At 37.3% G+C, this 26,750-nt stretch overlaps 1 protein-coding gene across 3 annotated transcripts in view; it reads left to right on the forward strand.

The window, feature by feature from the left end:
- Nucleotides 1-2,556: 2,556 nt before the first annotated feature.
- PHF21A (PHD finger protein 21A) overlaps nt 2,557-26,750 on the forward strand; it is a 100,178-nt gene continuing 75,984 nt past the window's right edge. Inside the window, exons 1-4 of one of the 3 annotated variants that reach the window (XM_009895673.1) lie at nt 2,557-2,601; nt 8,139-8,274; nt 12,904-12,936; nt 15,077-15,142. In XM_009895673.1, the coding sequence (XP_009893975.1) occupies nt 8,221-8,274; nt 12,904-12,936; nt 15,077-15,142 (153 nt within the window). In that variant the 5' untranslated portion in view covers nt 2,557-2,601; nt 8,139-8,220. Of the gene's footprint in view, nt 2,602-8,138; nt 8,275-12,903; nt 12,937-15,055; nt 15,143-26,750 lie in introns of those variants that run through there. The other 2 variants (XM_009895672.1, XM_009895674.1) reach the window with 2 other exon arrangements.

The raw sequence follows: 26,750 nt of genomic DNA on the forward strand, positions 1-26,750 counted from the left end.
TACTAGTCTGGGTTGGTTCCCAGTAGCCACAAATGCAGAGAATTGTCAAGAATCAAAGCTACAGATTTAGTTGGTCGTAACTGTACTCTCTCTGCTATAAAAATGTTAAGAGCAATGGAAAATATAAGTCGGTTTAAGATGCTTGGAGTTACCAATCTCGGATGTTTTTTCTTCATTTCTCTGTCTCAATTCCCTACTGAAGAAAACTTGCCTGTATCGGGCACAAGTTCTGTAGCTCTTGTTAGCGTGCTGCTTATGAGGAAACCAATTCTTTATTTGCTGTATTTATTTGTTGAATTTAAAAAAGCATGCAAACTGAAAAATCAGAATGAAAAGAAATTATTCAACTGATACTTCATTCTTTAAGCTTGTCCTCTCTGCTAAATGAGGCAGAGATGCCAGTAAAAATAGTATACTTGCATGAGGGCAGAATTAAAGTATTTTGTATTTCCAAAGGCTTGACTTTCAAATATTATCCTGTTCTGAACACTTAAGAAAAAGCCTGTAGTAAATTATGTGCAGAAGAGGATGCAAATGTATTTCCATTCCTTGTCTAGGTCCACTCTAAGTGACTTCTCCAAGGCAACAGAGCAAATCACTCGGATAGTCACGATTAAACTCCTGGCGTTCCTAACTTTGTCCTTGGGAGCCCCGGGGTTCTCAGCCTGGGGTTGCAGCCCTTCAGAGTGGTTGAGTGCAATGCAAAGATTTGTAACTCTGCAGCTTTTTTCTGCACAGCTCAATCTTGATGAAACTAGGGTCCTGCTATGGAGGGCAGTCTCTACGTAGGGGGAGGGGAAGGAAGGAAGGAACAGTTAGTTAATCATGTTGTTATTTTTAAGTGACAGTTTTCTCTTCAGTTTATGTGTGTACTTGTGCTACAAGTAAATTGCTATTTTTCTTTTTTTTTAAATAAAAATCATGCTCTTTTATTCTAAGACAGTATTTGCAGGTGTATTTGCAAACTAACTGGTTTGTTTAGCTTTCCAGAGTCAGTCATCTACAGCAGTGAAGGTGGTTTTTTATTATTTTTTATTAATAGCATGGAGGTGTAGTTGTAGTTACTTGTTGAAGAGGGACAGGTAGTGCTTGCATGATGAAAAGCTTCCTCTATAGATTTTTGGACCAATGAAATAACTGATTGATAGTGGGAGGTTGACGTAATGACTAAGGTTTTAATATCGAAGAAAAAACAACTAGAGTTTGAGAATCACACCTGTCTCTTCGATATGCTCAACAATGAGGGTATTTCAAATTGTGTAGCATCCAGAGCAAATGCATTTAATTTGAATATAACCTCATAACAGTCCATCCTCCCGAGTTCATATCCTACCATGTTAGCAGTTGGATGTTACTTAAACTAACCTGAAATTGCTCTAAAATTAATTTAAGAACTTATCTTCTGTAGTGTTTTGTTGTTCAAAACGCACAACAAAATTTGAGACTTGGAGAGCAACAGTGCATACGGTCAGTACCAGTAGGCTTCCTGTTTTCTGGTCTTGATGTTCATCAGTGCCCTGGTTCTGCTGATTAGTAAATGTAAACTCTTCCACTTGTGCTCGTCTCTACTAAGTGCGAGACGATTATGTGGCTTTCTACTGCTGTATCTATTTATAAGGTTGGGGCTTAAACTTCAGCTCTGTGATGACTTGTGTGTGGATAGAAACATATCTGCAAAGATCTTGTTAGCTGTGGAGTTGAATCTTAAAATAGGCTAATATTCTAGTATTTTACTAGAAAATTGGAGTATTTTGGGGGCTTTTTTAGCATCAGGCAAAGTAATTGAGAAAATGAGTTATCGTTTATATTTTAGCTATCTTTTTAGGACTCTGACTCACAAGGTTTTTATGATTCATATGAGGATGATTTAAGAGGTGCTACCTTGCTCTGCTGCTAAATGCTGTTCTTCCCATGTCACAGGCAGTGTAATGGGCAGCATATCTTCCTGGCCTCCACCGTTCATGACCTAGCATATTAGCTTAAACTGCCATTGATTTCATTTCACATTAGTACTTGGGGATTTGAGCTCTAGCAACTGTGCTGACACACGACCTGCTCTACCATCTTTGTTGTGTTGGTATAACCTCTAGTAGAGGTGGTGGGCAAATGTCTGGGACAGGTAACCTTGTCATATTTAGCTGTGGCAACTGACAGGGCTTGTGATTTAGGTGTTAATAAATGTGATGGAGAGGAGGTATTTCCCCCAGAGGAGGGGGGCACAGGCCTTGAACAGAACTAGAAAAGCTTGTACCTGTAGTCTCCTCTTCCCCCAGTGACAGTAATAGTTTGTATTTTAATCCAGATTAGAACTGTAGGTCTCCTCGGCTTTCCCTGCCATGTCAAACAGATTTTCATTCTAAGTGGTATTTTATAGTTAGCTTCAGCATTTAAAAAAATGCCAAAAACCAAATGCTCAAAAAAGCGGGGAAAAAAACCACTCCCAAAACCCCAAACAACCTCTCCCCAACAACTTTCCAGATCTTTGAATTTTCTTTTTCTGTTTCAATCTGTAGTTAAGCTGTTTGTAATGGTATCTTTTGTTACTGTTTTTCTTTTGTAGGAGGGGGTAGAGAGCTGAAGGGGATAACTTTCTCAAACCCGGTAAGTAATTCTTCCCAGGGCTAAGACGGTTTACCTAAGAATAGATGATACAAAGAGCTGGCATCCATTCCTGAAAAAGTTTGATGTTCACTGAAACTGAAATTCTATCTAATCTTATATTCAGAAATTAAATCTTAAAAAGTAAATGTACTGATGGAAGCCTCAGTCCTATAAATAAAATCACTGTAGGGCTGAGATTTGGGCTCAAGGGTCTATAAGTACAGTGGACATTTAAATTCATCTACTCAAAAATAATAATAGTAATTTCTTTCTGTGTAATATGAAAAACTAAATTTGTTTGAAGGGATTTTTGGTGCAGAAAGACTTCTGTCTAAAATTCTATATTATTCAGAGTCCTTCCATACACACAGAACGCATTCATGGCTTTTGTATGGGTCCTACCTTTGTTTTTTTTTATATATATCTGTATACACCTTGTCAGCTGTGTTTCTAGTGTACTTTCCAAAATAGCCATAGTTCACACAGCTTTGTGATATTTTAGAGGTTCTGATATGGATTGTATTTAATTGAGATAATAATAGAGAAGTGCTAATGCACTTATGTGATTATTGTAGAGTTTAAGATTTCATTCAGTCTCTGAATATTTATATAGTATATAAACATTCACTGCCTTAACTGTGGTGCTTTGGGGTACTTATCTGAGTATGAAATTTTAAGTCTTGAAGCAACCACATAAGAAATAAAGGATTATTTATAACAAATGCGTGCCAGCAAGAAATTGAATGGAGGACTGCTGCCTCCGATAGTTGAAATCAATCCAAGGAACGACAAATTTACCTCTTGCTTTCAGTGCTCTTTCTAGTTGAGGCTTGGAAGTATGTCTGGATGTAGCAGAGATGCATGTGCTCCACAATCGTCTGCTTTCTTTTTGGAAATCACTGATTCTAGCATTGAACAAGGCATTTGTATGTTTTCCTTTAAAAACTAATGGGATGAAGGATGTTTGCAGACCAACCCATCCATGCAATTTTAATCATCTACAAGCTTTTTAATTACAATAATTCTGCTGTCATAAGAGTAAGGTGGAAAATGCCGTATGTTATATGATTAATTCAGGGATGATTTTATACATCTTCAGTTGTGGTATTCTAGGTAGTTTATAATGCCCCTGGACTTAAGTTTTTAAACCTTCCTTTGAAGTTTGATCTAAAAGAATAAAAGCTGAAAATACTGAAGATTTTTGCACGCAAAACGTGTGTGACCACTTGCTTATGTAGTTCTGCACCTGCTCTCAAAGGAAATACTAGCAATATTTAACCAGCTGCCTCATAGATATTTCTAGATATTATGCTACATAAACCAGAAAACTACAGTCTAGGATTTGTTGGATATGAGGAATGATCACTTTTGTGGTTTTTTTTTTTTTTTAAATTAATATTGAGCAAGTGTTTAAGGTACTTCTGGTAACTGGACAGTTATTCCTGTGTGGGAAAGGAAGCTACAAGTGCATGTTCTAGAGTGTTTTAGTTCTAGAGGGGTACAACTGAATATGAACTGTATATATTTCATGTTCAGGAATCAGCAACTTGACCAAGTTTTTAAATGAACATCTTATTTAATGTGTTCTCCCACCCAACTAATGATTTGGATGCTTAGAACCCTTCAGAAGCACATAATAAATTCTTCGCTGTCCTTTTCCTGTTTCCTTGTCTTTAAAGTGGTGGTGATGCATGGGATGCAATGCCAAATGCATCATATCTTACTTGTAATTTAACGAAGTTCTCATAACTGGTTATCCTGGTTCTTTTTTTTACTAATGAGAACACTGGCCCTGCTACATGATAAATACAGCAGCTGGCAAAGATTATTCTTTACTGTGTGGCCTTCGCTGATGAAACAGCATTAGATTCTCTTTCCTTGCATGTCAGACACTTAGTTTTTGAAGGGGAGGTTGTTTCCTGTGTTTAAAATGTGCTTCAGTGTAACTTTGCCAGCAGAAGGTATCTGGAAGTACATGATACTGCGAAGTGAGCTGCTCTGAGGCTATAATGGGAATGTTGGAGGAGGGGAAGTAGGAAGTAGAAGTAAAGACTTAGAAAACCTACAAAAAAAAAAAAAAAAAAAAAGGTCAAAAGTTAGTTAATCTCTCTTGCCTTTTCTTGGAAGCTTCAGTTTTATGAATTGAAATTAATTCTTCAGCATGTTATAGGATGGTACCTACTTCAGATTTATACATATTGAAGGAATAAATTTTAAGGAATCTTAAAATCTGCTAACTTTTTAAATTAGAGAAAGAAAAAGCTGAAATTGTAACAAATATTTTGGGATGGAACTGAATGATTGGTATGTTACTAAAATAGTTTTGCATTTTTTACTTACTTGAATTGGGACCAGTACTGTTTAATATCTTCATCAACAACATACAGTGGGATCGAGTGCACCCTTAGTGAGTTTGCAGATGACACACCGGAGGGACGGGATGCCATCTAGAGCGGCCTGGACAAGCTCAAGACATGGGCCCATGTGAACCTCATGAGGTTCACCAAGGTCAAATGCAAGGTCCTGCAGCTGGGTTGGGACAACTGCTGGTATCAATACAGGCTGCGGGATGAAGGGATTGAGAGCAGCCGTGCCAAGAGGGACTTGGGGGTACTGGTGGATGAAAAGCTGGACATGAGGCAGTAATGTGCTCTGACAGCCAAGAAGGCCAACTGTATCCTGGGCTGAATCCAAAGAAGTGTGGCCAGAAGGTCAAGGGAGGTGATTCTGCCCATCTACTCTGCTCTGGTGAGACCCCACTCGTAGTACTGCGTCCAGCTCTGGGGCCCTCAGCACAGGAAAGACATGGACTTGTTAACGCGGGTCCGGAGGAGGGCCACAAAAATGATGAGAGGGATGAAACACCTCTCCTGCAAGGACAGGCTGAGAGAGTTGGGGTTGTTCATCCTGGAGAAAAGAAGGCTCTGGGGAGACCTTATTGTAGCCTTTCAGTACTTAAAGGGGGCCTACAGGAAAGATGGGGACAAACTTTTTAGCTGGGCCTGTTGCAATAGGACGAGGGGTAATGGCTTTAAACTAAAGAGGGGATATTTAGACGAGATATAAGGAAGAAATTTTTTACAATGAGGGTGGTGAAACACAGGAACAGGTTACCCAGAGAGGTGGTAGATGCTCCATTCCTGGAAACATTCAAGGTCAGGTTGGACGGGGCTGTGAGCAACTTGATTTAGTTGAAGATGTCCCTGCTCATTGCAGGGAGGTTGGTCTAGATGACCTTTAAAGGTCCCTTCTGACCCAAACTATTCTGATTGTCACAATATATGTTCCTCAATACAATAGTGAATTATATTTGTTCATGTCTACACCCCTGTAAACATGGCTAAGCTGAGCAACTGCTTGCTTCTGCAAAGCACCATCACTTTTTTCTTAAACCTCTTAAAAATTGGTTTTGAAAAATCTTTCTAGCTGTTCAAGGCATCTATGAAATTAGTTTGGATTAGTTTTTCTGAATCTTCGATACTACGATTTCTATCTGTCAAATTAAGTTGTGCATTAATAGTAGTTGCTCAACTTTATACTTTTTTTTTTTTTTTACTCAAGTACTGTGTCATGTTTTCCCATGAACTAGTACTGGGCTTTACAGTCACACGTATTAAAATTATGGATGTTATTTACATTGTCATTTGAGATAACTGTCTCTTCTGCTGTTTTGCGCTTAACTTTGAAGTTAATACTGAATTACAGAGTGATGCTAGTTATTCATCATTCGACACACTGAGAAAGAAACTATGGCTATATCTGCCTGTATATTTACCCCAAAATCAAATTTCCAAGCTTATGAAAGACTTTTTGCCCCTGCAGTGGGTTCCAGTTTTCATTAGCCAGTCTCCCGCATGGTTTTCTGAAGCATGGTTCCTTTTGAAACTGCAATGGTGGGGACTTAATGCAGGCTATAGTTGTTCTTGTCAGTGAGTGGAAGTAATAATCCAGGATTCTGTTTTCTCATTACTGTTTGTGGTAATAGAACAGGGAACCATATGTAATTTCCATGTATCCCTTGATACAAATTACAATTTTATAGAGAGTAGTGCTGCAAAGGCAGCTGTTTTCGCTTCTCTGTGTCACATGTGAGAGAGGCCCTTGCACAAGGTCATTTTGTATGTTGACTAGAAAGTCTGATCAGGCCTTTGTTATTTAAATAAGTAACTCTGAGGTAACAGCAGACACCACTGACAAAGAATGAGTTTAAATATAATGGTTTTTAAAACCCCTTTACTGTCTGTTCTTTGTAACATATTTCTGTTTGGAAAGAGAAACAATTAATTTAAATAAAGAAAAAACACCCCACCCCCCAAAAAAACCCCCAACTTCTGTTTTCAGAGTTCGCAAACTTGTCCAGCACTTCAGTTTACTCGAGTGAGACAACATTAAAATGAAATTCTCTAACGTTCGTGAATTATTCTGTTTTTACAGCCTACATGTCTAATCTAAACTGTCAATATCCTTTCGAAAACAATGAAGTCCCATTATGAAAGGCTTGGAGTTGGCTACAATACCTGTGCAATAATTGTGAGCAATTTTCAGAAAATAAAAAAAAAAAAAAGAAATTATTTAACACTCCAGCAATTCTTTAATGTGTGATGTCTGGATGGAAAAGTGACTGGAAAGACTGCTATATAATGTTTTCCAATGGCTTTTATGTGTATGTATTTATAGATGTGTTTTCATACGGTTTTTACACAGGTTCCATTGTGATTTGAGCATACGGGATAGAGACAGGAATCTTAATCCTGTTTCAGAGGGTGATACTTTTAAACATATTTCTGAACAAAAATCTCATGTCCAACATTCAAGGCTTTTAGAAGTATGGCTGATAATGCTTGTCTATGTCAGAGGTTGTGGGGATTAATTTGTTTGTAGTACAAGTGAAGATCGTAAACTCGTGTTTTACAAGTAGAATTCCAGTAGAAGTAAAAGATTTTAAAATTAATGGGTTTGCTGCCTTATATCAATCTTGTGTTCCTTCAAAATAGGTTTTAACTGAAATGACTAACTCAGCAGTAAGTTTAGGCAGTGGGTTATTAATATATTAATGTTGTTCTGTCAAACTGCATGCAGACCATCCTATCTAAGAACAGCTCTATAGTATCATGGAAGTATGTTAATGCAGTGCATTCTGTTTAACAATTTATTGCTGTTTGGGTTGCAGAATTTTAGTCTCCAGAATATTTTCTCATCTACTCAGATTTTTAAAACACTCTCAGTAGTTAAATTTTCTAATTTAATATGCAACTGCAGTAGGATATTGGTAGGAAATAGCTGCCTGCAAACTAAGATAAGGGGCAGGTATGTCAACTTTGGGATATGTAGGAAGTAACAAATTTGGCTAAAGGACTCCAAAGCAGGCATTTTTTACAGCCTGTACATTTCTTGTCTTTGAAACATTGTTTGCATTTAGGCTAGGAAGCTGCAGTTGGATATAGTTTACTACCGAATTCCTGCTCTGTTATAATCTCGTTTTTTCAAATTGACTTCTCTCCTTCACTAACCAAAACAAAACTTTTATTTTTCTATAGCACTGGTGTTAAGGAGGAAACCAGAAACTAAAGGCACTGGAATCAGCAAAGATACTTCTGGAGAAAGTGGAGAAGGTAGAGAATGGAGCTGCAGACTCTACAGGAGGCTCTGAAAGTGGAAATTCAGGTTCACCAGGTAATTTGTATTCTTTCTTGCTTTGTACTTTTAAGTAATAGCAGCACTAGTGTTGCTAATAGTATTACTACTAATGGTAGCATGAAGTAATACCACTAAAACTATAGTAATAATTGTTTTATAAGCTTGAACCTACTTTAGAATTTTATACTTTGCATTTTGACCCCACCACCTGTTGTTTTTAGCAAATGTGAAAAATTTACGTATCGGGCTGTGGGTAGGGATTTTTTTTTTTTAATATTTTGTAGCAGTGGTAAAAGCATTCTAAAAACTCTGTTCAGCAACTTCTGTCTGGAAGGTTTTTCTAATTTTCTGAAGCTACCTTCAGTATTCTGTTGGCAATGGAAGAATATGGTGGAGGAACTTCCAAGTGAAACAGGTGTAGTGCTGCATAGTCTCATCTGGTGCTTCTCTTCTGGAGTGTCTTTTACTTAATAATTACTTGTAATTGTATAGTTTTGCTAACCAAAACGTTGTAGTGCTTGGGCTTAGGAACTTGTACGTTGGGTCTTTTTACTGATAGCCTGTCTGATATTATATGGCAGTAGAGTTGCAATTTGCCATTCCATTACAGTACAAATGAGAAATATTTAAAATAATAATAAAACCTAATTTAGCAAATTTAAGGGGATGTATGCATATTAAATCTTGGAACAAAATTGTTACAGCCATAAACACAGAGTAGCTGCCAGCTTGCAATGTTAAATTTATCAATGAGACCTTTTCTCCGAGTATTTCTGTTGGATATCTGAAACTCACAGTTGTTACACAATGGATGAAAGAAATATATGATGGGTTACGCTGATCAGCATAACCCATCATATAAAATTTGGAAGATGCTTTCAAATTGCCTGATGACTTGTCTAAACAAGTGTTCTAGATGGCTTGTTCAGTAGTTGCTGCAATGATGAGCATAGTGCAAGAACTTGAATGAGTGTATTAGTAAAATGAAGCTATGTCTGCTTTAACAAAACACAACTTTCAGCTAGGGAGAAAAACCTGAAAAAGCTAAAGATTAATTTCCAGATCTGCAGATGAGTATTCTGCTCTCCTCCAAGGCCTTTGTGTTCAAAACTTCAATGAAGTTTTGTTATGGGAGTAAGGAAATTTAGAAATCACCCATAGCATTTTGCTGCAGGTGTTAAAATGTTTAAGGCCAGTAAGTATTCTTTTCAAGTATTACTGCTGTATGGTGATCAGAACGCTAGTCATACTTGTGTTTGTATAACAGCATTTACCTCCTGTGTGTATCTATTTCCCCTTCATGCCTAAGCAAACAAAAAATTTTAAGACTGAATTGCGAATAATCTTTAGTATCTGTTCATAATGATGATAATGAACAGGCATGAAGATTGGCAAATGTCCAAAAAGACTATTTTTTTCTAATGGCTTCAAGGTTTTCTTGACCCTGTTTGCCTTAGCTTTGCCCAGTCCTCATTGAAAGTAAGCTCTGCACTGAAATCAGCTTTAAATTTGGTTTTCATTTGTGAAACTAGACAAGCCATTATGTCAGAAGGTTGTCTTTTTTTTTTTCTTCACGATACTGTATATCCCCATAATTGTGGCTAAGAACAAGTCCAAATGTTTGCAATGGAAAATAACACTCGCAGCAGCATGATGGGTGCTTCAGTAAACTTTTCATGAATGGTGCGTGAGTGGTTACTCCTGTGCTCATCAAACGGCCACGGATAGAAATGAAACTGGTTTTGGCACAAAAAAAAAACCCTCTTCAAATGAAAGACTTGAACTGTGTTGTGTATCTATGAATTTTGTAATTTAAAGAGACAATATATCCCTTCTTTTGTCAGTGCTTAGGATTTGTGGAGAATTGTCTCGTCATCTTTTTATTATCTAATACTCCTTTTCCTGAGGACTCTAAAAAAGCTTGCCAAAACTCATACAGTCATAGTTTGTTATTCCCGTGTAAGTGGTGGATGGGTGTCTGTGATGAGTGTACAGAGCTCAACTCTGCACTGTGAGCAAAGCCTCCCAGCTTCCTGCTGCAGTGTGTCACTTGTGACTGCGTACACAGCTGTAGAAAGGGATGCTCAGAATGACTATGTTTTTGTTCGTAGAGTAGCTCCTTGTTTCCTGCCTATTCCAGGTCACCTGCAGAACTCTGTCTGAAGCTTTGATGCTGCTGCTTTGGCAAAGTGTATCTTAAAACTACCAATAAGGACCCAAGGGAGGTGTTTAATTGTTTAGAAAAAGCTACTTTGTCTGTTTTGTTTTGATGGTCAAAGATTCCTCCATAAATAGTCTGACCAGGTCACTTGCTATATCAGAGTACAACTTGGACATGGAAAATATTTGAATATTCAAGCCATATTGCTTGTCCCGAGAAGAGATGTGTCGAATCTAAGTAACTCATTCTGCTCCTGTCTTGACTTAATTAACATTATTTTGAAACAGTTTGCTCTTCATATTTTTGATCGCAAGAAGTGTTAAAGGAGTTATATTTAGCTATTCTCACAGAAGGGTTGGGCTTTATGGATGACTCCTCGAGCTGATGTGTGGAGAGAACCTAAAACATCCTTTTCTTTCTCTCATTTTGTAGCAGAAAGATCAGTAGGTTTTAAAATATCTTAAATTTAGTTTGTATTTGGGATCAGTGCAAAATATTTTTGTTTTGCTTATGGTTGGATGACACAGTATTGCGATCCATAAATTTAGCAATACTTTATGAACAGTTTACCATCACTGACTGTGTTGCCTTATGACTTGAGTCTGTACAAGCACTTTGTATAAAAGCTAATAGATATGTTGTTTGTCAAACTTTGTGGCAGAAAGCACCAAGGAAAAATAATCTAAACATGTAAGCAAAAGGTTAAGATAGCACCTGAGCTCCTGTGACACTGAATCACGGCTTGATGAAACAATAATATTGAGTGTAGATAAATGCCAAGTAGTGCACTTCGGAAAAACAGTCCTGGTTTTACATCTGCAATAGCAGGATGTGAATTAGCTGTCAGCACTGCGGAAGGAGTTCTTCCAGCACAGAGTACTTGAATATTGCATGCAGTTTTAAACTTTGTCTCCAGGTGATGGAGACGAACTAGAGAAGTACAGGGAAGAGCGCTAAGGGTGAACAAAGCAATGGAATCATTTGTGCATGAGGAGACTTTCAATCTGGAGAAACAATGACTGATGGGGGAATATGTGGTGTGGAAAAAATGTAGGAAGAAGATGAATAGAGAAATAGTCATAGAATCAGAATATCTTGAGTTGGACAGGACCCATAAGGATTATTGAGTCCAACTTCCTACTCCTTTTGCCTCAAGTTAAGACACTTTTTCCATAATCTTATTTGCCCCTCATTCTTGCATTATCAGGAGGCAGATTCAAGAGAAAAAGGAGGTCCTTTTACATAAGAGTACTGTAGTTTCACTTTGGAACTTATTGTCACAGAATTTTGAGTGTTTTCCTGAGTTCGAAAGGTGATTAAGGCAGATTAATGGAATAAAAGTATGTTACTAGCTATTAAACCTAAGACGTAATCTTTGAAGACATCAGAGATGTAAATTTCTGAAAGGTGGGAGATAACACTCTATGCTTGTATAGCATAGGTGTCATGCTGATGCCTCTGCTGTTGCCTAATACTGAAAGAAGACACAGCAGGTAAACCTGTGGTCTGACCCAGAATAATCTTTGTATAATGCTTTTTCAGATTAATACCATTTTTAGGATGTGAAAGGAAATAAACTTTTCAAGAAAATTAATTACAAAGTCTGAATTCTCTGAGCAGTATCAATACGGGTGAAATGAAAAATTTTTCTTGCTTTCTTTGTCCTTCTGTTTCTCACTCCTTTTCCTGATTCTGATGAGCAAATGGGGGAAGAAAGTACAAAATCTACATTGTTCTTTGCATGTATGGAAGGGACGTGGCAATGTGATGAATAAACACGGCTGTAACCAGAAAAGAAATTGGTAATTTTTGGTTTATATTTTGTCTTTGTTTGGGGCTCTGATTTTCTTTGGTGACAGCCTGGTAACATTTTCCTTACTTAGCAATAGGCAGCATCCTCCTGCAGCTGCCTGAAGGAAATAAAGGAGGAAGAATAGTGAATGGTCACCATCTGTCTGTTTTCGCTTGGATGTGGAAGGCATCTCTTCTACAATGATCTCAATCTCTCTCTGAGGGGCAAAAGTGGCAAAGATACTTCTGAACATGGGTCTTCCATGTGGTACCAGCCAAGCCAGCACACAGGCGGACTCTTAATACTTGAAACGTTCTGCTCTTGAATATACAAACAGCTTTTGTGCCCACAGCGATTATCTGTGATTTGTGTTTCTTGTGACTGCAAGCAAAGAAGGCAGCAGTTCTAGAGGAGACACAGCCATTAGATTATCTTACCCAGCTGGCTTAAATTGCCCTTAAAAGGCATCAGTTGTTCAAAAGTTGTTTAGGAGAAGGAGCAAAAGCGGTGGCTTAGTGTGGCAATTTTACTATCTTAATAAGAATGGGTTTGGAAATTGTATAATACTGGATTCCAGGCCTTGCTATTGAAATGCTGTAAACTGAACGTTTTGCTTTTACAAAAGGTCTTCAAAAATGTTGAATTTTAAAACTGTTCAACAAGATCTGTAATGAAAATCTTCATTGTATTGTTGCATCTTTTTTCTTTCTAGAAATTGGTTGCCCAAATGAAGCAAGATCCACAGGTAACTATTTATTTTTATGTTGCATTATTTACCCTTAAAAATATAGGAAATAACAATGCATGAAGCTTGAGAACTGTAGATATTTCTTGATCATGTTCTCCTTTGCTAACACAATGTTTACAATAAAACTATTATGAACAAGTCTTTAAACAGTGGCTGTTGGATAGTTTAAAAAAAACCCCAAACTTTTGCCTTTATGGAGCCTTTTGCCTCATACTCTTAATAGTTTAAATCAGGTGACTCTTGCAGGCTAAGGTATAGTTAGTTTCTGATTCTATTGGAGGCTGCTCTTTATGAAATCTGCCATTACTAGAATTTGCTTTTTTTTTTCTTATTTGAGTATCAAAAGGTTCACAGTTGTACAAGAAGAGATAGGATACTCCATCCAAGAAATTTTGTCCAAATAGAGAATGTAGCTTACGTCTGTGTTCATGTTGCCTATCTTAGGTATACAGCTTCAGCACTGTAGTGTCCAAAGAGTGGGCACTTGGCCTTGGGGTGCTTTGGAGCTACCGAAGCTGGATAACTAGACTCCTTGTGTACACAGCAAAGTCATCCCTTTTCCAATGACTGTGTAAGGAGGCTAGATTATCTTGTACAGTAATTAAGCACTCCAGAGCGCTGAACGGGGAGTTCCATGGAGTTCTCTGACCAGTCTGAACTATTGAGTAGAGGGATAAAGGTAGCTCAGTTGAGGCTTACTATTAAGTGCTTCCATCCCCGTACAATACTAAATGCCCTGTAATTTTCTGAGCGTGTATTTTCAGAGCTCAGTGGAGTGGGAAGACAGCTTTTTGTAACAGTCAAGTAGTTAGACCCCTGACGTGGAGGGATGAGCAGGGAAGTAGGGTGGTAGTAGAAAATCTGCTTTCTAGAACTTCCTCATTCTAATGGGATTTGGGTATGGTCTGCTACTCTTACTTGCTGGGCAGGTCTGCTAACGATAAGCTTGCTGAGTACTTCGCTTTCAGTACCTATCTGCTGAAAGCCAGGTCATGCTGCAAGCGGCCATGCAAAGTTTGTGGAGCCAGAAAGAGTAAATCTGGTCCCTGCTTCCAGTGCGTTCAATGCATTTTTATCTGAGATTATGAAGTGTAATCTAGAAGAGGGGGGAATGACTGGTCAACGTCTGGTTTAGCTGAACTGTGTATGTATTAGAGAATACTAGCTACAAGCTGAGATTGTAATGCATTTCAAAATTTTTATGGAGGAATATAAAGATAGGGAAGTTGTCCTGAGCATGAAGTTCCTGTAACAATATCAGTCCTGTGTTTTAATATTTCTGCGTAGTACAGCAAACCTGCATAGTCTGGTGTAAAGAGTTTTCAACATAAATGAGAACAAAAAAAGTGGAAGAAGAGAAAAATGTGGGGAGGCTTGCTTCCTGTCACGTTTCTGCAGAGCTTCCCAGGCTTTAAGCTGAGGACAGATTTTTTTAATTTTATTTTTAGTAGGAAAAATAGTCCTGGTAAAAACTGTTTCCTGATTGCATCTTTATAGTGATGCTTATGGCTTTCAAATCTTAAGAAAGTGCTATTGTAAGCAAAGTGTTGATACGAATAATGTGCTAAAGCAGAAGTAATTGTCTTAAATACAGTCTAAGACATAAACATACATGGAAATGAAGACTCAGATATGTTTGCCTTCATTTGGCACATGTCAATTAAGATTTAATAGATATGTTTGCTGATGCTCTACATAGTCAAATGTATGACGGTGTCTTTGCATAAGTAGCATAGGTGAGAATGCTTTAGGTAACGTACCATAGCGTACTATTGTATATAATATGATACTATGGTATTACATATTAACAAACATTTCTTGTTTAATTTGTAAGCTTGATGAAATGTACAAATGTGCTGTATAATGCATTAAGCACTAATGGATGTTTTAATGAAATCTTAATTCCAAACTGGGTTGTCTCCCTGAGTGCTAAAAAGGTTATTATTGCACTGAGTGACTTAAGTAAGGCTTTGTTGAGCCTCTTGAATTTTATTGGCTGTACATCCAGAGGTGCTGTACTTGTAGTACACTATGCAAAAAAAACCTAAAAAACAAAACAAAAAAACCACCTTCCTGCTACTACTCTATGTTAACAAATGGAATATCTTTCTCACAGATATTTTTTCTTTCTAATCAGAATGCTGATTTGAAGAAACAGCTTCATGAACTTCAAGCCAAAATCACAGCTCTGAGTGAGAAACAGGTAGGGAAACAGATACATTTTTAACACTTTGTTCTAAGGATGTGTCTCTTCCCAGCTTCCAAGAGAGTTGCTGAATTTTTAGGTGCAAAAATAAGTGTGGAAAACCAGACATTTTAGACTTTTATTTGATTTTTCAACAAAAGATAGGATGAGTTATTGCAAGTCCATCAAACAAGCAACTAGTGTAATCAGTGGAAGCTATAGCAATTTTTCATGTGTTGAAACTATGTTTTATATTAAGGGAGCTGGGAAAATGAATGAATTTTGTCACTTCCTTTATTATTATCTTGAAACTTATTCTAAATCAGACCATTCTGGTTCAGGCAAATCTTTAGATTTTGTTTTAGTTGGTCCACACTGTGTGTCCGAATGAGTATTCTAGAATTTTTCTTCGTATTTAGACCAACTAAATTCATGTCAGTTATGGGTGCCTAAGAGACAATTTAGAAATTATTTGTGTGTTTTTTACCATGATAAATTGCACCACAATTGTCTTACATTTGCCATTTGGTAGGAATTCTCTTTGACAGGTCTAAAGTATGAGTAATATTTACAACTGAATGCTTAACAGAAAGATTGTGAAACTTGAAGATGCAGCTTGTGGGTAACTAGAAGAAAAATAAGTAACATTGAGAGATCTGCAAAACTTGTTTTAACTTATGTTTTTAAAAAACAAAATAGCAACACAGAAAAAACCCTCATACACAACCTTCCCCCAAAACTAAACTGACTTAAGCAGTCCCTTAATTGTATTGTTATTGTGTCAGTAACGGAACCAAATTAGGTCCAAATTAGAAACCAAACAGCTTTGAAGAGGGTAAATATTTTTAAAACATGAGTATAGGTAAGAATATAGTTATGCATCAGTGTCACATCTGGATACCTGCATTCATCTGTTATTATCTGCATGTGTTCTGAGAATTGCCTTTTTCCAGAGTGAAAGAACTGTGCCTTTCCCAGGGAAACGGGCAGACAGTGATTAACATTTATCTAGAAATTTTGTTTACTAAAAAATTATAGTATGTTTCAGTAGTGGAACAGTGAGTCTAGGAAGGAACATGTAAGGATAATAAAGAAAATGATTTTTTAATGAGAATACTAATTCAACAAAAACTGAGGTTTTGCTGATGTGATGGCATGCCTCTCTTGAGGATGATTTATTCTCTAAAACCAGCATGAGCCTCTGCATGTGGCTATGTCTCACAGCAAGCAGCTTCAGAATTCTCTAGTAAGCTCTGGAGGCCCATGGTAATTTCAAAATTAGCTTGCCTTGATGCCACAAAGCAAGTCATATTGACTACCAGTTCACATGATCAGCAGGGACAGGCAGTGCGATAGTGAGCAGAACGTAAGTACTGTAACTTTTAAACTTGGATTCATAACTTTTTAAAGCTATGTTATAGAGTGGTCTATGCTAACATGTATTTTAACTTACCCATCACCAGAAATGCAGCAGTATCTTTTCTGCTGAAAATTACAGCTCAGAGTACTAAAGTGGACTTGTTCATGGGATGGACATGAGCTAAGTTCCCGAAAGACTTTGAAAAATAAATTTCTGACTTCACTTCCACCACACAGCGAATACCGTCAATATGAAGTCACAGTCCAGTTTCCTTCTCTGTATTTTTATGGTTTTGATTATCACTAGAACGGTGGACTTATCTGTGATTGTTGAAGTTTAAATACTTTGTTTTATGTACCACTGGACCACAATGCTGCCAGTGTCCCAGGTGAGAGTGTTAAAGTAGTATGGCTGCTAAAATGCAGTGGTCATGGCAAATGTGAGTTCCAGGAAAAGGCCAAAACCAACAACTTCCTGATGCAGAGAAATGCTCACTCCCTCTTATTTGTAGGAATCTGTTGAATAGACAGCTGTGGCTCTTCAATGCAGAGTTGCGCAGCGTTTTAGAGGCTACAACAAAGCCCTCTTTTCTATTCTCACTTTCATTTCTCTTTAGGAAAAATAATTATTATCATTTGCTTTATGGGGAGAATATTATCCAACAATTTAATTTTCACACAGCATGGAGAAATGCGCAGTTTTGCATCGTAAATAAATGCTTTACATTGTGCAGTGCATTTCTTAACGAGGAGTGCAACATGTGTTACCCGTACTCTTGTTTAGAGCCAAGTAAGTAGTCTTGATGTCTGATATCCACTGAATAAACTCTGAGGGCCTAACTCCACTGTGGGCAGTTACCGGAGACATAGTTGTCACTGTTCAATAAGCTTTTAATGAAGTGTGAAAAGTGAAAGTTCCAGCCTGTGGGGTGTCCCTACTTGGAGACAGTGGTGTGGTGCTGAGACCCTGGTGTTAGAGAGACAGAATACTGCAATATTCCTGGCTTCTGAAATATTACATCAGCCTAACGTACCCTTGTTCTTTGCTCTCTTATTTAATGAAGTTGCATGAAGAGATGTGCAAGAACCAAGTCAGTGGTAGGTTAGCTGAAAGCTTGTAGTAGCTTTAGTATTTCTCTCCGTTTCTGAAGCATTGTGAGAGCAGTGCCGACACTTGCTGCCAGTCGCTGCAGTGATTCATAGTGGCTTAGGTTTCTTGCTGAGAATTAATGATGACAGCTCTGTTCAGAAGTTTGTGAAACTGAGGAGATCTGGCAAAGTACAAAAAGAAAGTAAGTAGGCTGTGCAGCATGTAGGCTTAAACCTGAAGAAATTTGTTAGCTGATGCAGGGTTAAACTGTTACAGCATAAGTTATGTCATACATTCATATGGTTTTTTTGAAAATGTGAAAGAGGTGAAAACAAATGCTTTGATTTGTTTCACCTGAGGTGATGAAGCAATGTATGCTGATTGGGTTATCACATGGAAGAAAACACATCAAAAAGAAAAAACTTATTTGAAGATAATTTGCATTTAAAGGGCAGTAAACATGAATCCTTCAGACAGTTATTTTCCTCTGCTAGTCTCTTTATGTTATTGCCATGGAGTTCTGAACTGTGCTTACCTTATGTTTCTAGTCTGGGGGCAGTAAGGTGAATTCAGTTAAACAGTCTTGTTCCTCAGCTATAAATGCAAGTGCTTCAGTTTGGAAACCCTGAATGCGTTGGCTTTAAAACCATTTTCCTCTTTCTTTCCAAGTCAAGAATAACTTTTTTCAAAACAGTTTAAATCACCAAATCTAAGTGTGGTTTCTAAATATGAATGAATTCTGTTGCTGTGTAGCACTGGGTTTTGTTACGTTTTCACATCTTTGTAAGAACGTAATAGTCTTGGCATTCTTTCCTTCACTTTGTATTCTATGATAGCGTCTTCCTTTGGCATTCTGTTCTGTAGACTTTTACTCACAATTACCTGTCATTACTCGGCTTTTTTCTGGGGTAAATATACTCCTTACAATAAAAAACAAAGAATGTATTCTTGAATTTTTCCTTTAGGAAGTTTACCAGTGTGTACTCTTTTTGTTTTTTACTTAGGGAAGGTGGGGTGGAGATTGTTATCAGTGCCACTAGTGAAAGACTGAGAGAGAGCAGGGCTAACATAAAGGAGCAGGACGGATATAGTCTTGAAGTAACACCTTTTTTCTGCTTCTTTCCCTCTATTGTTAATAAAAAAAAATATAACACGAGCTTGTAGATATATCATTATTGAGTGTGTATCATAACAGTACTTTTTTTCCAGTGACAAGGAAGAGGTCCTGTTTATTTGACTAAAGAAATCTAATGAAAGAAGTAGGCAGCAAACAAATGCTTTTTAGCAATATCATGTCAAAATACAGATGTGTCCTTATCACAATTTCTTGGAAAAGTTAGAGCCACTTTCTGTCTTAAATGTGGAAGAAAGCTTACAAGAATAGTCTTTTGACCTTATGGTAAAAAGGTCATAGTGATAAGTATATACTAAAGAAATTGCATGGCTTTTTCCCCTATATTTGAAAATAAAATGGAAATGTCTGTTACTGTAGTTGAAGTGAAATTAATTGAATCTTCAATAAAAGTCTTATGAGAACTAGACTTGTATTCTAATCCATTTGCTCTTGACGTGGAAAGAATAAAGTGGATCCCTTTGTTACTTTGATTTCTGAAGAGCTGTATATGCTTGTAGGAAAAAGTACTCAAAAAAGTTGTTAGCATAGGGATACTTGTGTTTTTATTTTTCATGGGGGAAAAGTTTAACATACTTTACTGTGAGGAATAGTTGAAACTGTAGAATATCATCAGAAAAAATGCCAGTATAAAAGCAAGCTTATCTCTATTATTATGAATAGGCAGATCTAGGACTTTTGCTTGTATTTAAAGTTTACAGCAAACTGAGGTAGTTGAGGTTTTTCTAAATCCTGTATGTTCAGCATGAGATTCCTTTTAACCTTGCCACTAAGTACCAAGTAATGGGAGAGGGGATTTGGGGGGTATTTTAAGAATGGTAGTGTAATTTAACCATGGTTTTGTGCAGTTGAATAAATGTAAACATACGGTTTAGACTGACACAATAAACTTGTTATTTAAGTCTTCAGAAACTGTCAATAATAGGTTTAAGCATTGATGTTGGTATATTTATTACAGGTTATCATAACTGAGTAACGAAAAGATTGGTAATGTGCATAAATTCATCCTGTGAGACTGTTCTTCTTGAACACTTTTTGTCCATAGTAAAGGTGAATTTTTATGGACACTGCTTTGAACACATTATCTGAAAATTGTACCCGAAACATGTTCCATCATATTCTGTAAAGATTAAAGGCTGTGTTTTGGTGAGAGGAACACAGGCGCAAGAAAGCTAGGGAGCAGGAAGCACTTTGAAATGCTTCTGCATAAGAAGGTAGGCAAGATATGCCTTTATGTTGTAGATACACCTAATGAATACCATGAGAACTTCAGGGCTCAAAATCTGGCAATAAACAGTGAAGTCACTCGCTTCTCACTCCTGCCAGTTTTGTCTGGAATTTCTAATCCCTCCTTTCCCCAAGATCCATCAAGGGCATATTAAAATGCCAGTTCTTCTGTTGGTAATGGAGGAAGTGTGCTTAATTTCAGTTCCAGTTGTTTATCCGGAACTGTACGTATTACTAAATACCTGTCTTTTTTAAGTAAATGCTATGAATGATAAAGATATGCTAATTTCCATGTAACTGCAAGCATCCATTTATGCCAACTGTTTATAAAGCAGTCCTGAAATATCTGAAAAACAACCTTGCACCTTCCCAGAGTTTGGCTTTAATAATGAAACCCTGTAGTGATACACTAAGCTCTGCCTCCTCCCATAACTGACTATTTGTAGATTCCTTTCATAGGCGGTTTGAAGTAGTCGCTCATTTTTCCTGTCAAAAAGGTACTGGTCTGTCTGGACGTAAGGAGGAGTAAGTTAACGGCCTCTGTGAATCGTCAGACCCTTTCGAATCCTCTCATCAGTGTGAACAGCACCTGTTTAGAAGGTGAATGTTTGTTTGAGAAATCTGCATGAGCTTACTATTTTAATCTTTGGTATTTATTTAATTTGCATCCAAATATTGTGTGAGAATGTGAATATAATGACTTCTCATTAAGTTATCATCTTCCATATTCTCAAGATATACTGGGTGAAACAAATTTTGAATGTTGTACAGATGATTGTAGGTAGGCAGAGTGCGTGCATCTCTCCCTGCTGCCTCTTTTGCCCCAAACTCTTTTGCAAAACTGATGTTATAGTCATTTGCATATGACTGAAATATTGCAAAGCTTTCTCAAACCTTTTGTAATGCTTAAATCATGATTAAACCCATACTGGCATCTAAACGTGTGTTTCCCATTCTTCTCTTAACATAACTCCACCTGGACTTCTCACTGTTGGCTTGTGAACTTCATTTTTGCATATCTAATAGACATTAGCACCGGAGTAAGTTAAATTAGGAAATGCAAGTGGCCATTTCGTGATACCATTAAAAAGAAGAGAAAACCCTCCACACCTTCCTCCTGCTGCCCTTCCTTTAGTGCTGATTTTCTGGCTCAACTTTTAATTTTTGAGTTCCTGCTATATTTAAGGCAGATTTGGATGCAGCGGGAGAACTCTTTTAATTGAGCCTGGTTGGATACATCTTTCATCTTCATATAAGCCAGGGCATACCTCCAAAATAGCCTGCTCTGCTTGAAAATCAACATTGTAGATAGAAAATGGGGAGTTAAACTACAGTATTTCCTTGAAAATCCTCTGCTGATGGGAGAGCTGGTTATTAGGTGCTCCTGCATGTTTTGACTTGCTGTATAACCTCACACATCAGTAGTTACTTCAATGCCTACTATTCCCTTTTCCTTTTTATTCTTGGAGGAAAGACAGGCAAAACATCAGATTGTGATGACTGGGGTTTAGGATGTTTTGTATAGCACCCTTAAAGGCTTCTTAGTTGGAGGCTGGGAAAAGGGATTAAATCTACTAATGAATTTTTATAAGTGAAAACAGATTAAAATAGCCCATTCTGCTCTGTTCTGCGTGACTCAGTAGAACAACCTCACAGCCACAGAAACAGTATTTTGATTTATTCCAAGTGTATTGGTGTTAGAAGGGGGGTCAAATGCAGGCATCTGCTTTTCAGAGCCTTATAGATCTTTAGTTCCTATCAGAGTTGTTTGGTCCCCAGCTCTTCTGAAAACTGTGTTGAATTTTGGAAGGGAGAGGAAGACGGTGTGTCTAATGCTTAGAATACAGCCAAAAACTTGTCTTTGCTGTTTGTTCTCTGCTGCCTGTTACTTGATTTGAAAATAAACCACTTTGAGATTGTGCTTTTTTGCACTATGAGTTACCAAATGTAGTACAGCTATGGGCTGAAAAAATTTATTAGTAAAGATTATTTTATTTAATAGTACTATGTCAAGAAGACGACTGACTAGGGTAGTCAGCATAAGGTGGTGTTTTCCAACATATGGGTTACATGTTACACCTCATGGTGCATTGTGGAACCACCCAGTTCACCTATTCATGCTTGTTTTTGAAAGGGACCAAGGTGAATGGGATATATTACATAGCTTTCACAGTGTCAGTTTGGAATTGGTTTTTGTTAATTGTACTGGCCTTTAGAGGTGGACCGGGGGCCCATTTTGATGGGCACTGGACAAATAAAGAGGAGATATGCCTTTCTGGAAGTGATTTAGAGAGAAGATGGCATACTAAGGAAGCATGAAAGGGCCAAATGCACGTACAATTTTTGTAAAAGTTTATTTTAGGGTTTGACTTTCCTATTTGAATGTGTTATCTGCCCTTATTGCTCCTAGTCACTGAGGGTTTTTTCTCATTTTATTGTGGAGACTGTGATTGGCTTGGGCCTTGAAGGGCTTAAAGAGAGAACAAACCTTAAGGATTAAAGGGTAAGGATGCCCTTGATGTGGTTTCACTAAATCTCTGTGCTTGCTTTTCTGTATTGACACTGTTGTAGGGAGAGAATGCAGTCTTCATCCTCAGGAAACATCGGTGTTCACTGAAATTATAATCTGGTATACATTTTCTGTCCACAGAAATAATTAAGAGTATTTTCTTCAAATGTGGGTCAAGTCAATGTGAATTCTACTATTTGCGGTCATTATATATAGTCAGTTTCTTTCAGTATTGTGCTCATTTCTGGGTTAACTTTCAAAATACTTGGTTCGACTTTTAGAAACTCCAGTAAGTGTATAATCTTTTTGGAGCAACTTTACCCCTGCTGTTGTATTGCCAATAACTAGTTAGCAGAGACACCTGACAGGGAGTTTCACTGTTAGGGAAGATAGGTGGTGGAGGCCAGATAGCATGTAGGTTTTCTTGGTGAGTTCTTTATTTTAATTATGTCCATTATTCTCTGAGCTTTTCTTATTTCCTCTTTCATGCTAAGTCTGTCAAAACTTGTATTGATGTGCAAGGCGTCTTTCTCAACTTCCCCCGCTTCCTGTAACATAACAGGTAGACTTAGGCTGTGATAAGCGCAAAATTCTGATGAACATTTTGATTGAACGAAGTTTGAATTACTATGGGGATCAATAGAGAGGTGGAGAGAGAGTACTTTTCAGGAGGCCATTCAGACAGGGGAACCTAATTCTTACAGTTCTGTGTTACCTTTGTGAGGGCCCACCCCTCACTCCCCTGACTAGAAACTTGTAGGAAGATTAGGCTTCAGTTAATTTCTGTGAGTTCATTACCTATTTTTCCTACAACATTTATCTGATGTATTTTGTGGAAAAGAATTCTTGCCCTAAGTGTTGTCTTACGGTAGACTTTTGAAATCTAGCAGGAAGAAGGCCCTTGAGTTGTGATGAGCATTTCTTCCTTGTCCTGTAACCGTTCTTCAAGGTTAGGTGAGGTGAGTTAGAAACAGTTAAGTAGTTGTGATTACTTTTTTTTTTTTTTCCCCTTTCTGAAGATTTCCTCAGTAAAATGTCGGCAGTGTGTCATAATAAATGGACATTAGGTGTAAAAGAGTTGGACCCAGGCTGCCCTATGTAGCAAGGAGAAATGAGCTAGCTTTTTACTTACCCAATAAGTAAAACATCAGTGATGGTGTTTGTACTGTTTATAGAAGGCAGAACTTGTTTACCTTGTTTTTCCTTTAAAAATAAACAGAAAAGTTAGATAGGAACTCCAATATGTGATGTGATTATTTTTTTTTTTTGAGACATGCTTTATTGCTGCTTAATGTCGTGCAGAACAGCAAGTGGCTATCCTTTTGTTTTAGACTTTTGAAAATTTGAATACTTGGCAGTATTTAAGCCTATGGAGTCTTGCTCCATATCCATGCACTCTTTCTATAAATTGCTTCATTTTTGTTCTAGTATGACAGCTTTTCAGAGCAGCGCTTTGTCCTTTAGACTTGTGACCAGCCCAGAGTGGTGTGGAAATGCCCGATTGTCAGCAGCTTTCTAGTGTCAAAAGCTCCACATACACCTTTGGGCTGCTAACAAATGCTTCAGCAATCAGCTTGGTCAAAACTACATTCTTGAATTCTCCAACTCATTCTAAGTTTTGTTGTGTATCTCAAGAAACATAAATATCCCATTTTCTGAGTAAATCATTTGGGGGAAGCAGTTTTACAGCAGCCCTGAACACTGAGCTCCTAACATTTGTCTGCTGGGCAATTAAAATTGTGTGGCCTAAATGTACTGTGTTCTCTGTTTGAATCTTGAAAACATAAGATTTTCAATTTCTAAGTTTTTTTCACATGAAGAACGGCTTTCTGGATGTTCAAGATTCAGTTCTACTTGCCATGTAAGAACTACTTTCTCAACAGCGTGTCTTCTGTAATACACAGGAATCCTGCACTTGAAGGCTGGTTTGATATGTGTTTCTTCCATACAACCAGACTCTTCAGAAATGAGTTATTGGGATGCTTTAGTGCATCAAAATTGTCCACTTCAAATGGATGAAAAGCAGCAAAATCTCGCTCTGTCTAAGTGTTAGAATTTCTCCTGCTACCAGACCAGGGCTGCTTTAATATCTTATGGAGAAAATGGCCATCTGTAGGGGAACTGGGTGTCATGTAAAGTGTGAAATAATTCTGTTGTTTAGAGAACTAAATGTTATTCCCTTCTTTTGAACTTCTAGCCTGTTTGTTTACGTATCAAGGTACTGTCATTTGCACAAAAATTTGTTGTAGGTCTGCTTTTAACATAGCTTTAGGAACTTCAGAAGTTACTGTGTAAAGGATTTCGGTGCACAATACAATTCTTAAGTGGAGAAGATTTATTTTAATCAGATACTAGGCTTCTTTTTCAAAAGCAAATGAAACTAATTTATATTTATAGATACAGACAGAAATTATTTGAAAGATTTTGTCTTTAAAATGTAACTTAGTGTATGTTAATTTCCTTTAAATATTCACTTAGACATAACTATCACAAAGTAGATTTTGAGTTTATAACAGTTTTCTTTATGGAGAACTGGCGAGAGACGTGATAATTTCTCCCAAATTACTTTTAAATGCATTCAAGTAGTTGTGTAGCTTTTGTCTGACAGAGTTTCAACAGTCAAGAATGAAATATCTGCAAAGGTCTTAATTTTTGAGCAAAGTACAATTAGATGAGGAGTGCAGATGCTCCAAATTAATTTTTGATCTGTTAACGGAAGGATCTTTTTGAGAGGATTTTTAGTTATGATATGAAGTTGTGTCTTTAGGAGCTGTTACGAATTTGTAGATCACTTTGGACACTTGGACATTCTCTACACCGTGGAGTTTATAGCTATGTGCATCTCCTCTTTAACAGGAGCGTTGGGTCAGGCCCTCAGCGGGTGCCAATTCAGATTTTAAAGTCCAGGGAATGCTATGGCTAGAGTCCAGTTAACTTAAAATATGAAGCTGTTTTAATTTTTAGCCTTGTCTCTATTATGATTCTTAGTTTAGTAATCTGAAGGCCTTTAAATCCTACTTACATGGAGAACTATAAAGAGAAAACTCTTCAAGAAGCCGTAGAAATCAACAGTTAGAATGCAAACATCTCTGGGCCCTGCAAGAAGTCAAGCAGATGCACCAACTGCAGGCAAGCAAAATAGTCTGTTGGGCAAGCTAGCCTATGAGCTGGACAGATCCACAAGCAGAATATTTTTTCTGAGGTCACCAAAAATTGCTAGTTGTAACATCAGCCATAAAACTAAAGCACTTAAAAGAGAGGAAATATAGCCAAACATTTTTAGGGACAGCTGTGCTAGCTGGGTTTACCTTACAATGCATTTTTCCTGGATTAACCAGGTAAAGAACACAGCTGATAGTTTTCTTGTGTCTGTGTTTGTTTTTGTAGTAAATGCCAAATGCATTGCTTTTTATCCTTTGCATTAGGAGGGTGCATGATGGTAATATAAAAATGTGTCACGTTCTATATCCCCAAACCTTAATTTTTCTGCCAAGAACACAGGCAATAATCAAAGTGTTAAGTAGGACGGCCCTGCAACAGCAGGAGCGTGACACTACGTGGGACACTAATACAGTGTACCTGCTTATTTTTATGTGGTAACCTCACTGTGGACTGCAATATGGTAGTGTAGGTGTAACTAAATGTATAATGTGCTGGGGTTTGTATTTGAATAGTCAGAGACAGTTGTTATCCTCATGTTCAAAAAGAGAGTTTAGAACTTGAAATATCACATTGCTTTTATTCTGTCTTTTAGTTTTGAATATAAATACTGCTTTTAAACTAGATTCCTTCAAAGCAAGAGTTCGTATTTATTAGGCTTGTACATCCTGTACAATAATCAGGCATGATCTCAAAGCAGTGGCACTAGTGTACAGTGCATATTAAATAATCTATATAACACTTTTAGAAGGTAAAGGGTAAATAAACAGGTTTTGCCCTTTCCTCTTTCTTTATCCTGATTATCTCTTTCTGCTGTATTAGGTGATGTAAATGCTTTGTATTCCATCATTTCATAATGAGTTTTACATCATTTGGATTTAGCTGTGTGGAATTAAATTTCATGTACTTCTCAGAATAATCTTTGTGGGTTCCAAATTATTCAAAAGTTGCTTGAATGAAAATCGCTGATTATTTGAAGCCTTGCAGCTAATAAAATCTCCTTCACCTTCATACATAGTTCATTTATTTATAACTTTGAATGGTGGCTGTTTTGCTAGTGTATATAATTTCTCTATTCAGGAATGGGCTTTTTAAACAGTATGTGAATTACATATGTGAATTATGTGCATTTAGCAGATAGTTAGCTTGC

Source organism: Charadrius vociferus, unplaced genomic scaffold, assembly GCF_000708025.1.
Source record: "Charadrius vociferus isolate BGI_N301 unplaced genomic scaffold, ASM70802v2 scaffold111, whole genome shotgun sequence".
NCBI lineage: Eukaryota > Metazoa > Chordata > Aves > Charadriiformes > Charadriidae > Charadrius > Charadrius vociferus.